This window comes from Monodon monoceros, unplaced genomic scaffold, assembly GCF_005190385.1.
Source record: "Monodon monoceros isolate NGI ecotype Baffin Bay Population unplaced genomic scaffold, NGI_Narwhal_1 Super_Scaffold_9, whole genome shotgun sequence".
Classification (NCBI taxonomy): Eukaryota; Metazoa; Chordata; class Mammalia; order Artiodactyla; family Monodontidae; genus Monodon; species Monodon monoceros.
The window spans coordinates 49848171-49864008 of NW_021703786.1; the positions used below are offsets into that span (position 1 = coordinate 49848171).

The 15838-nt window shown below is 38.6% G+C and overlaps 1 protein-coding gene across 1 annotated transcript in view; it reads right to left on the bottom strand.

Moving 5' to 3' along the window:
- Window positions 1-15838, bottom strand: part of PAFAH1B1 (platelet activating factor acetylhydrolase 1b regulatory subunit 1) — a 74075-nt gene that overhangs the window by 40586 nt on the left and 17651 nt on the right. The window contains exon 2 of the mRNA XM_029210634.1: window positions 1141-1361. Coding sequence (XP_029066467.1) covers window positions 1141-1172 — 32 coding nt within the window. The 5' untranslated portion in view covers window positions 1173-1361. The remainder of the gene's footprint in view (window positions 1-1140; window positions 1362-15838) is intronic.

The window sequence follows — 15838 nt, forward strand, 5'->3', positions numbered from 1 at the left end:
CTGTGATGACCCAGATGGGTGGAATGGGCAGGGCGTGGGAGGAAGGTCCAAGAGGGAGGAGATGGAGGTATACATATAGCTTATTCACTTCACTGTACAGCAGAAACTAACACAATATTTTAAAGCATTATACTCCAATTTAAAAAAAAATACTGTACACACAACGAGTGCAAATGATAGAGCAAATGGTAAAAAATAACAATAGGTGAATTTGGATAATATGTATGAGTATTCTTTGTACTAATCTTACAACTTCTCTATAAATTTGAAATTATTTCCAAATGAGGTTTTTTAAAACCCACAGAAAATCTTTTATTATATCTTTATTTTTATTTATTTATTTATTTTTGTGGTACGCGGGCCTCTTCCGTTGCGGAGCACAGGCTCTGGATGCGCAGGCTCAGCGGCCATGGCTCACGGGCCCAGCTGCTCCGCGGCACGTGGTATCTTCCCGGACCGGGGCACAAACCTGTGTCCCCTGCATCAGCAGGCGGACTCTCAACCACTGTGCCACCAGGGAAGCCCAGAAAATCTTTTAAATACCTAGAACATGAAGTTAAATGTTCCCCCTATTTCCTCACCTACAAAAATAGAATATTATAAAACATGGGATGCTATAAGATACTATAAAATAGCAGTAGTCAAATCATTTCATGCTTCTTTCATTAATGCACTTGCATTAACTATACTAGCCACCTCATAAAGTTCAAATACAATAGCCATTGGATGATAAAAGATAACACAGTAAGACAAAAAGGAAAGGCATTAGCAGTAAAAACAACAAAAAAGCTTTCATTTTTCTAATACATGGATTCCAGACAAAAAAATTTTGAAGAGCTCTGAAGCACCTACCTTCCTATTAAACATAAGATAGTTAAGACATGCTTAGGATAGAACTTATCCCAACTAACTTACTTGTTTGCTCTGCTTTAAACATACACACGTTTATGTCAAACGGGTAAATAATACTATGTCAAAATAAGATCCAGTTTTAAAATCAGACCAAATAGTCCAAACCAATATTTGAACTCTCATAACAATAGTTTTAACTTAGAATATGTCTCCCAAAGCTGTATTTTAATTTACTACTTTGTCCTTTATGAGAGGATTTTTTAAAAATCACAAAACAGAGAAACTTACAGTTCATCTCGTTGTCTCTGGGACAGCACCATTTTGGCTGTAATGTCAAGCTTATTTGATATAGTGGTATGTCCCTCCTTTGGGAAATCAAAAAACTTTGCAATCCCTGGATTTATAATTAAATATGCCACTAAGTGGCTTCCACGCAGGGGAAAATGATTCTTCCACAAGTGAATCCAACGAGTGACCAGGAGATATTCAACAAGTAAGGTTCATTCCACCTAAGAAGAAAGAGAGAAAGATTATTTCTTTCACTTAGAATTTAAATTATTTCTAAATTATTATTTGCAGTATACACTCTCAAAGGTGAGGTATTACTATGATGGTAATATGACTATCAGATGATGTTTTTTAATCTACTGTGAAAATCAATGCTAAAATAGTCATTTTACGAATTTTAAATTATCTTTAATAGTTTACTGAGCCAAAAGAACACTATTTTAAAATTTACCCACTCACAACCATGTCACCTACTAGATATATTGATATCAATTTTATTAAAATTTGAATATTAACATACAACTTCTAAAGAAGACAATAATTTTCCATTAATGATAAAAAAACAAATTTTCTAATTTACAAAGAGAAGCATTACCTGAAAAAAGTAACAAAGATAAGTACTTCAGAAACTGTCCACAAGCCAAAGGTTCCAACCATAACTGAAGTAACCTTCAAGATTGAATATTAGTTACTAGTGATCTTAGAATAGCTGATATTACTTATAATGTAAACAAGCCATTTAGCAATCTCATGCCTTCTTAACCAATGCATTTAATCAAGAAATAATTTTGGGACTTCCCTAGCGGCACAGTGGTTAAGAATCCGCCTGCCAATGCAGGGGACACGGGTTCAAGACATGGTCCGGGAAGATCCCACATGCAGCAGAGCAACTAAGCCTGTGTGCCACAACTACGGAGCCTGCGCTCTACAGCCTGCGTGCCACAACTACTGAGCCTGCGTGCCACAACTACTGAAGCCCATGTGCCTAGAGCCCATGCTCCGCAACAGGAGAAGCCACTGCAATGAGAAGCCTGTGCACCACAACAAAGAGTAGCCCCCACTCGCCGCAATTAGAGAAAGCCCGTGTACAGAAACAAACACCCGACGCAGCCAAAGATAAAATAAACAAATTTTTTTAAAAAAGAGGTAATTTAGCATTGTTTCAATTTATTTTGTGTGCTTAAGAAGTGTTTAAAAAAAAATTGAAAACTGAATGAAGTACATCCTTCTTTGTGCTCACACAGTAATCCAATTCTGTAACCCCATTACCTAATATTTCAGAGCCCTTTCTTTACACTTGCAACACTATAAAGCCAATTTCTATACAACATCTAAAAGGTACTGTGATCAGCTCAATGAGAGTTAATGTAGGTAAAAGAAAAATCAAGAACTGTTTCTTAAAGAATTATTCTTCAGGGACTTCCCTGGTGGTCCAGTGGTTAAGACGCCGAGCTCCCAATGCAGGGGGCCCGGGTTCAATCCCTTGTTGGGGAACTAGATCCCACATGCCACAGCGAAGATCCCACGTGCCGCAACTAAGACCCAGCACAGCCAAATAAATAAATATTTTTTTAAAAAAATTATTCTTCAAATCTCCTGTATAAACTTACAAAAGTTTAATATTAGTGTGTCTTATCACACTGTATAAAAATAGCTAGACAAAACGTCCACTGTAATTAGGAAATACAGTTGACCCGTGAACAACACGGGTTTGAACTGCATGGGTCCACTTATAAGTGGATTTTTTTCCAATAAATATGTACTATGGGACTACACAATCTGAAACTGTGGATATGAAGAGTGAGCCAACCGTAAAATTATACGCAGATTTTTGACTGTACGGAGGAGGTTTGACGCTCCTAGCCCCACACTGTTCAAGGGTAAACTATATATCTGAGTAAGTCTTACTTAAAATGCAGACTACTGGTACCTACAAAATTCAATTGGAAGGGACACTTCAAAGAAATAGGAAATCATCTTCCACATGAGATTAACGTCTAATGAAGGGCATGTAGAACCACCTACTAAGAGACACATCATGGACAGAGGAAACAAAAACTATTTCTTTTAAATACATCACATCTTGGACATTCCTGGCAGCCCATGGTTAAGGCTTTGCCTTCCAATGCAGGGGGTGTGGGTTCAATCCCTGGTCAGGGAGCTAAGATCCCACGTGCCTCGCAGCCAAAAAACCAAAACTTAAAAAACAGAAGCCATTGGGAGGGAGGGAGACGCAAGAGGGAAGAGATATGGGAACATATGTATATGTATAACTGATTCACTTTGTTATAAAGCAGAAACTAACATACCATTGTAAAGCAATTATACTCCAATAAAGATGTAAAAAAAAAAACAACAGAAGCCATAACAAATTCAATAAAGACTTAAAAAAAATAACCCTTTAAAAAATATATGGTATCTTTTTAAAAACTGAAATATATTTGACATATAACATTGAAGGTATATGTTAATTTGATACATTTATAGATTATAATATTATCATTGCCTTTGTAGTGATAATTAGTACCTCTATCATATTACATAATTTTTAAAAAAGTGGTTGGAATAATTAAGTTCTAGTCTTTTGTTGAGCAAGTTTGATGATTATAATACATTACTGTTGTCTACACTCACTATACTGTGCCTTAGGTTTCTAGGACTTCTTTACTACTCATTGCAAGTTTGTACTTTTTTTCAATTTTTATTTTTTATTGCGGTAACACTGGTTTATAACATTATTTTAGTTTCATGTATACAGCATTGTATTTCTACCTCTATGTACCCCACAGCGTGCTTACCACCAAAAGTTTAGGTTCCATCTGTCACCATACAGTTGATTCCCTTTACCCACCCCTTCCCCTCTGGTAACCACTACGCTGTCAAAGACCATTTCTTGAGTACCCTTCCCATGCCATGTCAGGCACTATTCCAGGCACTGGGGATAGCGAGTCGTGAATAAGCCAGTCAAGGAGGAAAAATGAGAGAGCAGACCCTGCTTTTAAAGAGGAGCCCTGAGTCAAAAAGTGAGTACTCATATGTTCCCAATGGCAGCTGCTGATTTCAATGGAGATCCTTCTCCACTGAGCAATACTAGTAAATACAATCAGAGATTTATTTTATAATCTTGAATGATTCTTCTGACCTGTAGCCCAGTTACCTCAAAATAATAGCTGAAAGCCACCACTACCACTATGTCTAAATCCAGAGAAATATGACTAATGTCAGTAATAAATAGTGGATTGAGAACCAAGCACAATGGACAACTCAGAAAACCAACCATCTTTGGTATTTAACATCTCTTAATTATTTAAGCCTCACTTTTCTAAATCTCACTAGTCATGCCAAGCCAAACTATCTTGGAACTCATACACTCTAACGAAGGTTACAGTAGGGTAAGGATTATCTGATGTTGGTGACTATGTGAACTGTCTACAGATTTCCATTATCTGGGACAATGGGAATCCACTGACAGAGAATTAATCATATAAATCAGAGTAAAAAAGAAACATAGCAAAAAGCCCTGTTTTAATCAGGAAAAAACTCTACTGTATTAGGTACATTACAGGGTCCAATTTAAATATGGAGAGACTGCCTCTAGACAAAAAAGCAAATTAATGCACAAGAATTACAATAGTACTGGAATACTAGCAATTTTTATTTTTATTTATTATTAATAACAATAAAACCAAGGCATGCATAAATCACTGAATGTATAATAGTGTACAGCACAAATTTATTTATTCAACAAACATACACAAAACAGTTACTATGAGCCAGGCATCAGGTTTAATGAGGGAAAAGAAAAGACTTGGTCTTTACACTGAAGAAGTTACAGTCTACTGGAAGAGTCAGCCAAGAAACAGGCAATTAAAACTGCGTGAAAAGTGTGACAAGTACTTCCACATGGCGGGTGATGATTCAAGATAAAGCTGAAGGGGACCTCCCTGGTGGCACAGTGGTTGAGGGTCCGCCTGCCAAGGCAGGGGACACGGGTTTGAGCCCTGACCCGGGAAGATCCCACATGCTGCGGAGCAACGAAGCCCTTGCGCCACAACTACTGAGCCTGTGCTCTAGAGCCCACGAGCCACAGCTACTGAGCCTGCATGCCACAACTATTGAAGCCCACACGCCTAGAGCCCATGCTCCGCAACAAGACAAGCCACCGCAACGAGAAGCCCACGCACCACAACGAAGAGTAGCCCCCGCTCGCAGCAGCTACAGAAAGCCCACGCACAGCAAGGAAGACCCAACACAGACTAAATAAATGAATGAATGAATGAATAAATAAATTTTTAAAAAGATAAAGCTGAAGAGGTAAGCACAGGCTAGGTCACAAAACAAGCTCTGGTCTTTACAATTTATCCTAGGGACAATGGTAAACCATTAGATAAGTTTTTTAGAAAAATCCTTCTCATTTATATAGTGAAGAATGGACCATAAGGATGGGAAAGGAAGAAACCAGATAGAAGGCTTGCAGTAATGAAGAATTTAATATAGACAAGGTACAGTATTTCTCAGATTTACCTTTGCAGTTACCTTTTAGCTTAATATTTTAACATAATTGCAAAATATCCCATAACAACAAAAATAAATGGTTCTCAAATGGAGCAAAAGACAGAGTTTAGAGTACTTTGCAATGAACAATCTATATTTATAACCAACAGTACAAATAAACCAGGCAGTATTTTCATACCACCTAGTGGAGGAGTTCTAAATCTTTTGGGGGGGTCACTGGACTCCTCTGAGAATGTGATGAAAACCAAGACCTCTTCCCTCATAAAAGGACATATGAAGATAAACAAAATATTACATACATGCATTTTAAGGGGGTTCACAAATCCTTCCGAAGTCAACATAATGAATGAAAAGACTTATCATTTTTGAAATGTACTTTGGCAGTACTTCAATAATCCCCTCTAAGCTACTTGTATATATCACAAACATATTTCAAAGAGTTTGGTTTGTTCATTTGCAAAGAAGAGTTTGGTTTGTCACCAGACGTTCTTAAGAGATCAGATCTGTGTTGCCTGAGCACTAGAAACAGAGGCTTCTTCAGTATGCTTTCTGGAATGCAGAATTCTTAAGTATTCTGTATTCTAATACTATATCCACTTTTCTGCTACACCAGTGCAGCTCTCCTAGACAACAATGTTTATGACTTGGATAAGTACCTCACCACAGAAAGAGAAAGAAGAAAAGTAAAAAAGAAAAGAGAAGTAAGAGAATATTTAAAAATAATCTTACAAATCAGGATGGTGAGTAAATTATTAAAGTTCCTCTCATTTTGTTTCAATGTGTTAAAAACATTGGCTAAGGTTTCACACTTAGCCAAGTTTGCAAGTTCTTTTATCTCCCATGGACTTCCCAAGGACACCAAGGCTCACTGCTAACGGATTCACACTTGAGACAGATATTTCAACAACAATAATACCGTCCTATAATCTCTGAGCAAACGATTTGAAATTTTTCTCCTGTCAACTTCTTTTGTATTAGGCTGTGTATCAATAGATAGTTACGTTAAAAATTATCTGGAAAACTATAATAGAAAGTGGTAACACACTGAAAGAGACTACACGGACAGGACGGAGCTACAAGATCTGCAGAAGTCTAGTTTTACCAAGGTGGGAAATAAAGTCCACCACACAGCTCTCAATTTCACCCCATTGCAATGAGAGCTTTTGGTCCGAAAGTTAGGGACTTAAAGCTTCAAGGCTAATGGGAATTTTCTGCTCAAACAATATTGTTTTAAATGCTAAAGCCTTCAATAGTAACATATTGATTGGTAAGGTCTTACCCAGGGATTTTCCAGTTGAATATTTATTAAAAAGAAGAAAATCACAATACTTAGACCATTCTTAAAATGGGACAATCAGCCTCATGTAAAATTGGTGTAAATCAAAAGAATATCCTAGAATTTGAGGCATTGTGATGTTAAGGCTTCAAATTTTGAGATCAGTTTCCAGCTTCAAGGAAACTAAAGCAGGTTGTTACATTTTTTTATGAAAGGCTTTTAGTAGAGTTTTTTACAGTTTTATTTTAGCAGAGTTTTATTTCTATGCAATGCAGAATTCTTCTGTATTATTCTCTCTCTTCCTGGTAACACAGTATTACATACAGTTTTGAAGTAATGATGCTTACACAACAGCATTCTGGGGGAATGTTACATTGATCTCAAATTATAAACACTACAAAATGTCAAAATTATGAGGACTGACACAACTTTGCCTTAAAGAGTACTAGACTGGAACTTGTCATATTATGTTTAAGGAAGACTTAGAGTGTTCACTGATGTTTATGATTTTAATATTTCTGAAGGCCATTACAGTGACTTGGATATGTGCTGAAAGCCAAACTTTAAAATTTTCTGGCTTTTTAAACAAAGAACTTTTTTTTTTTTGATTTATTTATTTTTGGCTGTGTTGGGTGTTCGTTGCTGTGCGCGGGCTTTCTTTAGTTGCGGCGAGCGGGGGTTACTCTTCGTTGTGGTGCACGGGGTTCTCACTGCAGTGGCTTCTCTTGTTGCGGAGCACAGGCTCTAGGTGCGCAGGCTTCAGCAGTTGTGGCATGTGGGCTCAGTAGCTGTAGCTCACGGGCTCTAGAGCGCAGACTCAGCAGTTGTGGCTTGCGGGCTTAGTTGCTCCGCGGCATGTGGGATCTTCCCGGACCAGGGCTCAAACCCGTGTCCCCTGCACTGGCAGGCGGATTCTTAAACACTGTGCCACCAGGGAAGCCCAAACGAACAACTATTTAAAATAAATCCTATGTCAACACAGACACAGACACACACACACACACACACACACAAAACACCTTTATAAAATATTATTTCACTAAAAATCTACATTGTTCTTTGCTAACCAGGAGTTTATGAAATAGGGGAAAACAATACAGAAAATAAAGGATGTGTCTGAGGGAAAACATAAACAGCCAATTATATGGTAACAGTAGAGGTGTACTGACATAAAAAATGGAAACTGTCAGATTTACTTATTATTAGATGTACATTAAGTGATTACCAATGGTTCCTGCTCTCATGAAATTGTCACTCAACAATGCCTTATTTAAAGAGGGTCAGCATGGCTTCCCTTGTGGTGCAGTGGTTAAGAATCTGCCTGCCAACGCAGGGGACACGGGTTCGAGCCCTGATCCAGAAAGATCCCACATGCCGTGGAGCAGCTAAGCCCACGTGCCACTAATGAAGCCCGCACATCTAGAGCCCATGCTCTGCAACAAGAAAAGCCACCGCAATGAGAAGCCCGCGCACCACAACCAAGAGTAGCCCCCGCTCGCTGCAACTAGAGAATGCCCTTGCACAGCAACGAAGATTCAACGCAGCCATAAATGAATGAATGAATGAATGATGACAGCTAAGAGAAAGGGGTATATTTTTTAAAAAAATAAAATAAAGAGGGTCAGCAAATTATCTACCTTCCTTGAATAGCACATATTATATTATAGCTCATAACCCTAATCCAAATAATATATTCCAGATACAGCAATGAGGCAAGGCAGAAGAATTATTGAGTACCTTTTCATACTAGTTTTCTAGAGTTAAATAGAATCTCCTGTTTCTTCATAAACTGTGTGCTTCATGAGAAATGAAAACTGAAGCAGTCATCTCCCCAAACATGGTCCTGGCCCCTGGATGAGAAATGTTTTTTCACTTGTGCTGTCTTCTCTTCCTCTCACCATCCCCAAATTGTCTGCACCATCCAAATCATTCTGATTTCCATACAACTAACCCAACAGAACATACACATATGTGTTTTGATTTGCACAGTCCTCACTGTACGGACTCATCTGTGTAAATAGTGGTGGGTATTTTGGGTGTGCCAGCAAATTCTTCATCACTTCAGATGATGCTCCTTATCACAGCATCAGACATGAGGTTACAGGTTTCTCTAAGTTCTCAATATTTGACTTTGACTATTACTCTAGGTAAAAACAATGTTTAAAACTACGTCATTAGTGCCATACTGCAATGCAGTCAAATAATGAAAAAAAAAAAATAGGTACACTTACCTATGAAATCAATGCATTGCATATTCTGAAAAATACCCCAGTCAAACTTAAATTTTTAAATTTACAGTTTAATTCTGTAAGATTACATCAGACAACAAAGTATCCCCGAGAGTAACTTCATTTCCTTAAATCAATTTTTGTCATTTCCTCACTCTCCCACCTACAGAGATAAGCTTCTAGAGTTCTGAAACTGTTTTCTAATAAAAATAAGATGACAAAAGTAACTAAAACATTAATTGTCCTTGCAGTATCTTGTGGTCTGCGTGAACAATTAACATGAAGAAGTTAGATTTCCCCTATCCTCACAATTTGAAAATGTTAGATCACTGAAAGTTTTTAATCAAATACCTAGGTTTTTTGTTTATTTGTTTGTTTAATTAATTTATTTATTTGGCCGCACTGGGTCTTAGTTGCAGCATGCGGGATCTAGTTTGCTGACCAGGGATCGAACCCAGGCCGCCTGCACTGGGAGCACGGGGTCTTAACCACTGTATCACCAGGGAAGTCCCTCAAATACCTAGGCTTTAATGTCTACTTGTTCTTATTCTCCTTCAGCTTGGAGGTCCATGATTCACTAGGACCTGCTATTGGCAGGCAGTAACAAAAACTAAAGCAAAAAAAGACCAGGTTGGTTCATAATTGAGGGACAGACTAAGCTCAGGCATAGTTCACTTTTTGAAAAAGTAAAATTCTTCCAACAGCTGCACCATTTCCTCACTTTCCTATTAGTTACAACTGACTACCATATCTCATTTTGCAAGATTTAAGTCACTCATCCAAAATACTTTGCATTTTTCAATTAGCCTTGGACCAATGTTTAAGATATCACCTTTTCTACTGAGAATTACTCCTACCAATCTCAAGTCTAGTAACTCTTAATATTAAAGGCAAGTGTTGCAAATAGATGCTCTACAGCTTTAGATTATAAATCTGAAGAAAGGAGATAAAGTATTTTTAAGACGAGATGAACATTTCAATCAGTAGACTCTGAGTAAAGCAGATGACCCTCCATAATGTGGGTGGGCCTCATCCAATCTGTTGAAGGCCTTAAGAGAAAGACTTACACATCCCCCGAGATGCCTTTGGACATGGAGCTGCAACATCAACTCTTCCCTGGCTCACCAGCCAGCCAGCCTACCCTGCAAATTTTGGACTTACCAACCTTCACAACCACATGAGCCAATTTCTTAAAATCTCTCCCTCCCCTTTCTCTCCCTCTCCCGGCGATTGACTGTGGTCACCTTTTCCTTTTAAATTTATACGTAAATCCTATTGGTTCTGTTTTGCTGGAGAACCCTAATAAAGTGCCCCCAAATCCTCAGTTCTGTTATAATAATATAGCAGCCTTTATTATTATAGCCTTAGCCTATCACTAAACTCTACTGGAATGAATACTCTTCACCCCTCATACTGCTTAAACCCTACTCCCTGGATACTCTCCAGGTAAATCAATGCCTTCAACGGTTATCAAATGTAAAATACTGAGTCCCACTTAAAACTGACAAGAGAGATGTCCTGAACAAAGGGCTACTACTGAGGTACAAAACAGATAACTGAGAACTCTCCTATCCTCTGTTTCTTCATCACTCTCTCCACTAAGTTTTTGATATTCACTGCCATTGCAACTTACAAGCGCCATCTCATTACTGTTGACCTTTCAGCTCTTCTCTTTCCTCTCCTTGTTTCTTTTCCTTGGCCGGTCTACCTCATCATTCTTGGCCGGTCTACCTCATCATTCTTGGCTTTCCCTTTATGGACATTAATCAGGATGCCTCCTCATTCTCACAGCACACCCATCATACTCATGCTAGATATAATCTTCACTCCAGCAGTGTTCACCTGTTGATGGGTGCTCAAAGATCGATTGTTTTTTTCTTATTTATTTTTTGACTACATTGGGTCTTTGTTGCTGCATGTGGGCTTTCTCTAGTTGTGGCAAGCAGGGCAGGGGCTACTCTTCGTTGTGGTGCGTGGGCTTCTCATTGAGGTAGCTTCTCCTGCTGTGGAGCGTGGGCTCCAGGCGCACAGACTTCAGTAGTTGTGGCGCGTGGGCTCAGTAGTTGTGGCTCGCAGACTCAGCTGCTCCATGGCATGTGGGATCCACCCGGACCAGGGATCGAACCCGTGTCCCCTGCACTGGCAGGTGGACTCTTAACCACTGCACCACCAGGGAAGTTCCAAAGATCGTTTCTCTGTTGATTAAAATCCCTCTCTGACTTAAGGCATGAAGCCATTTGGAACACCTGATGGTTCCTAAGAAATGGAATTCTGACTGACCTGCTTAGATTTTATTGTATATCGCTTTCTAGTGCTTTTTATCTCAAATCAGTTTTCTGTGTGATACAACTGTGTATGCCTATAAACAGTGAAATAGAATGTGAAAAAAGACAAACACTTGTTGTTTTAGTATGCTTTTAGAGGTTGCAGGTCACTTTTTTCTTTTAACTTCACTCTGGTGTCAAAATACACTTAAATGAAAACAAGAGGAAAAGATCTACTATTTAAACAGTTGTTTTACAGACATACAGCCTGATAGAACTACTGACAAAACAAAATGAACTATTCCTTCTAAAAATATTGAGTCTCATATAAATTGTGTTCTACCTCATTAAATCCATTATTTCCAGATTCACTGGGATTCTATGATGCCAAATAAATATCTCATAAAAATAAAGAATACTAAATTATACTATTTGCTCTCTAATGTGAATTCCAACTTGTATTCTACTATTCTGTTGAGTGACATCAAAAGAGAAAATGAATTTACCAAACTGATGCTGATGACCTCTGTGAGTATACATAAATTTAGGCAATGAAAAAAAAAATTTAGGCAATGATTCTTTAGGTTGAAAAACACCTTTGGGACACAGAACAATAAATGCCACATATGTATTTTTTTTCAAATAGGATTTACTAAACTAGTTGAAGGAAGTAACTATGGATTTTAACCAGGAGTGTACGTTAGAACCCCCTGAGAAACATCCTGAAAATAATCTTGGCTAGACCTTATCCTCAGAGATTCTGAGACGCCATCTAAATTTTAAAATTTTCTCCAGATGATTTTGATACACATCCTTAGCAGAGAACCATATACTCAACATTACAGACTACAGCCAGTCCTAAAGGGCCAAAAGCAAAATTATAAAGAAGGGGAAATTGAGAAATCAAGTGTCAGAACTCATCTGTGTTCCAAGTGCAAAAATCAAATCAGGAGGCCAAGGTACTCAGATTTCAATGGTAACTGCAACAACTGTCACCCAAATTAAAAGAAATATTTACAAAGCCCTTCAGATATATCTGGAGGAGAAATTTTATATCAACAGGAAAAAGAGGTCAATACAACACTTTGAAATAACTAAGTATTTTTCATTATAGTTAAGCTGTTATTAAAGATTTTTTTTAATTCTTCAAGAAAATACTGCTGGCTTGTTCATCATACAACTCTGTGTCGTCCTCATATTCCTGGTATGTTCTAATAAAGACACATTCTTTTGTAACTATATTATTCTGTCGCTTTTTGTCTGGATTCTATCTCCTTTCCTTTGTATCTACACCAGGGGTCAGCAAACTTTCTATAAAGGGCCAGACAGTAAATATTTTAAGTTTTTGGACCTTATGGTTTCTGTAGCAAGAATTTAACAACAATAAATAATGTATGTGGAATATGTGGGTCTCTGTTTCAATAAAACTTTATGGACAATGAAATTTCAATTTCATGTAACTTTTAAATAAATTATTGATTTATAAAATTAAAATCTGAAATTATTTTAGAAAATAAATTGTATAAAAATTTTTACAAAATATTATTTTGCTTCTTTCCAACCACTAAAAACTGTAAAAATCACTCTTAGCACGAAGGCACAGTGGTTAAGAATCCACTTGCCAATGCAGGGGACATGGATTCAAGCCCTGCCTGGTCCAGGAAGATCCCACATGCCGCAGAGCAACTAAGCCCGTGTGCCACAACTACTGAGCCTGCATGCTACTACTGAGGCCGCGTGCCACAACTACTGAAGCCTGTGTGCCTAGAGCCCATGCTCCGCAACGAGAAGCCACTGCAATGAGAAGCCCGTGCGCCACAACAAAGAGTAGCTCCCACTCGCCGCAACTAGATAAAGCCCACGCGCAGAAAGGAAGACCCAATGCAGCCAAAAATAATAAATAAATAGATGTAATCTCTCATCATTAAAAAAAAAAAAGTAGAAGGCAGAATTTGGCTTGCCAGCCATAGTATGGCAAGCCCCCTTATCTAGACAAATGAAGTTATCTGATAGTCTATTTTTAATAACAGTAATATCTCTTTCATAGGGTTGTCAGGCAGATTAAATGAGTTGATACATTTAGAACAGTAAGTGCTGTATGATTTTACACACACACACACACACACACCCCACACACACAAAGGAGATACAGAAAGACACTAAGATAGATATTTCCATATCTTCTCTATTTTGTTTAATACACCTCCATTTGTTAGCCTATCACACTGAAATGTTTTGCCTAAAATCTGATTGTTATAAAAAAGAAAAATCAGGGGACTTCCCTGGTGGTCCAGTGGTTAAGAATCCACCTTCCAATGAAGGGGACGAATCCCTGGTCAGGAAACTAAGATCCCATGTGCCGCGGGGCAACTAAGCCCGTGCGCCGCAACTACTGAGCCCGTGTGCCTCAACTAGAGAGCCTGCGCACCACAACTAGAGAGAAGCCCGCATGCCACAACTGAGACCAAAAAATATGTAGCCAAAAAATAAAGAAATAAAATAAACATTTTAAAAAATAATAAAATTTTAAAATTAAAAAAGAAAAATCATTGTTGAGGTAGAAAACGCATCCAGTGATGTTTCATCAGCTTTTTCTAGAAACTAATTTGCTAGTTCTCTTTCTCAAAATCCAAAGTAAATACATCCACCTGCAATTTATCCACAGCAGTAGTCTCATATATCTGAGTCTCAGGCAAAAAAAAACCCCTTACCTACCTACTGAAGTAAACATTTACAAAGATCTATATTAAGACCTCAAAGGAGGACACAGGGATCCTAATTTTCAGTACACTAATGCAACTGCAGTTAGGAAGGACTTTGTCTATAAATGCAACATTACATTATAACCAAGACACGGCTTACAAATTCAGGTTTAGAGTACTTTTTCCTTTAGTTAAGCAGTCAATTTAATTAACCAAGGAAAGTCAGCGACTCTCACCCTGGCTTAACCCAGCCTAATACTAAAGTGTGAGTCAAAGAATGTAAGGAAAAGCTATGTAGAACTCAGGTGAGGCCATTTATCTCCAGAAAGGGATAATGAGGCAGCATTCCACATACCGAAGTCTTCATTATGGATATATTTCACTTTGGGTGCATGCCTCTCACCCATATGTTTTGCAATTTTTCATTTCCCTTCAAGATTCAGCCTGGAAGGGACTTCCCTGGTGGTCCAGTGCGTGAGACTCCCAATGCAGGGGGCCCAGGTTCAATTGCTGGTAGGGGAACCAGATCCCGCATAGCCATACCACAACTAAGAAATCCACATGCCTCAACTAAGGCCCGGGCGCAGCCAAAATAAATAAATAAATACTTTAAAAAAGATTCAGCCTGAAGGCAGCGCATCACCACCTCTGTGAAGCCCTCCTTAGCTAGCCTACTCCCTACTCTTCTTTAATCTCACTGTGTCATGTACATATAATCCTAATAGCTACCATTTACGGAATGACTTTATATGCTGGGCCCTTTTCCTGCAATATTTAATTCTTACAACACCCAGCAAAAAAACTAATATACTTATTTAACAGTTGAGGAAACAAGTTCACTAAGGTTAAAGCATGTATTCAAGGTCAAACAGCTAAACAGTGGCAGGGCCAGGATGCAAACCCGATCTGTCTCTGACTTCCACACCAATGGTTTCAAACAGTAGGAATGAGGACAGAGAGGAGGCCAAATAGGCAGGATTCTGTTTTTTATCTGTTTATATATTGGATTTCTGCATAAAAGCTCTTTGGAAAAGTTTCCACTGTTAAAATAAATTTGAAAAATCACTGATTCTACCCTGTGCTGCCTCCCACAATCTTTGTAACTATATACATGCTGTCTCTAGTACCAGACTGATCTCCTTGGGGCAAACACTGAACTGAATTTCTTTGCCTCTCTAGTGCCGGGTACAGTATCTAGCACCCAACAGATGTTTGTATGGAGTCAAGCTATGAAAGCAAAACTTTCCAAATCAAGTAACTGTATTTCCATGGTTACAAGCAATTATAAAATAACTACACAGCAATTTATAGTTACTAAAATTCTTTCATATATTATCTTTTAAAAAAGAGAAACCAAATGAGCTTTAAAAAATGTTTTCCAGGGCTTCCCTGGTGGTGCAGTGGTTGAGAGTCCGCCTGCCGATGCAGGGGACACGGGTTCGTGCCCCGGTCCGGGAAGATCCCACATGCTGTGGAGCGGCTGGGCCCGTGAGCCATGTGCGTCCAGAGCCTGTGCTCCGCAACGGGAGAGGCCACAACAGTGAGAGGTCTGCGTACCGCGAAAAAATAAATAAATAAATGACTGTAAAAAAAAAAAGTTTTCCAGGGCTTCCCTGGTGGCACAGTGGTTGAGAGTCCGCCTGCCAATGCAGGGGACACGGGTTCGTGCCCCAGTCCGGGAAGATCCCACATGCCGCGGAGCGGCTGGGCCCG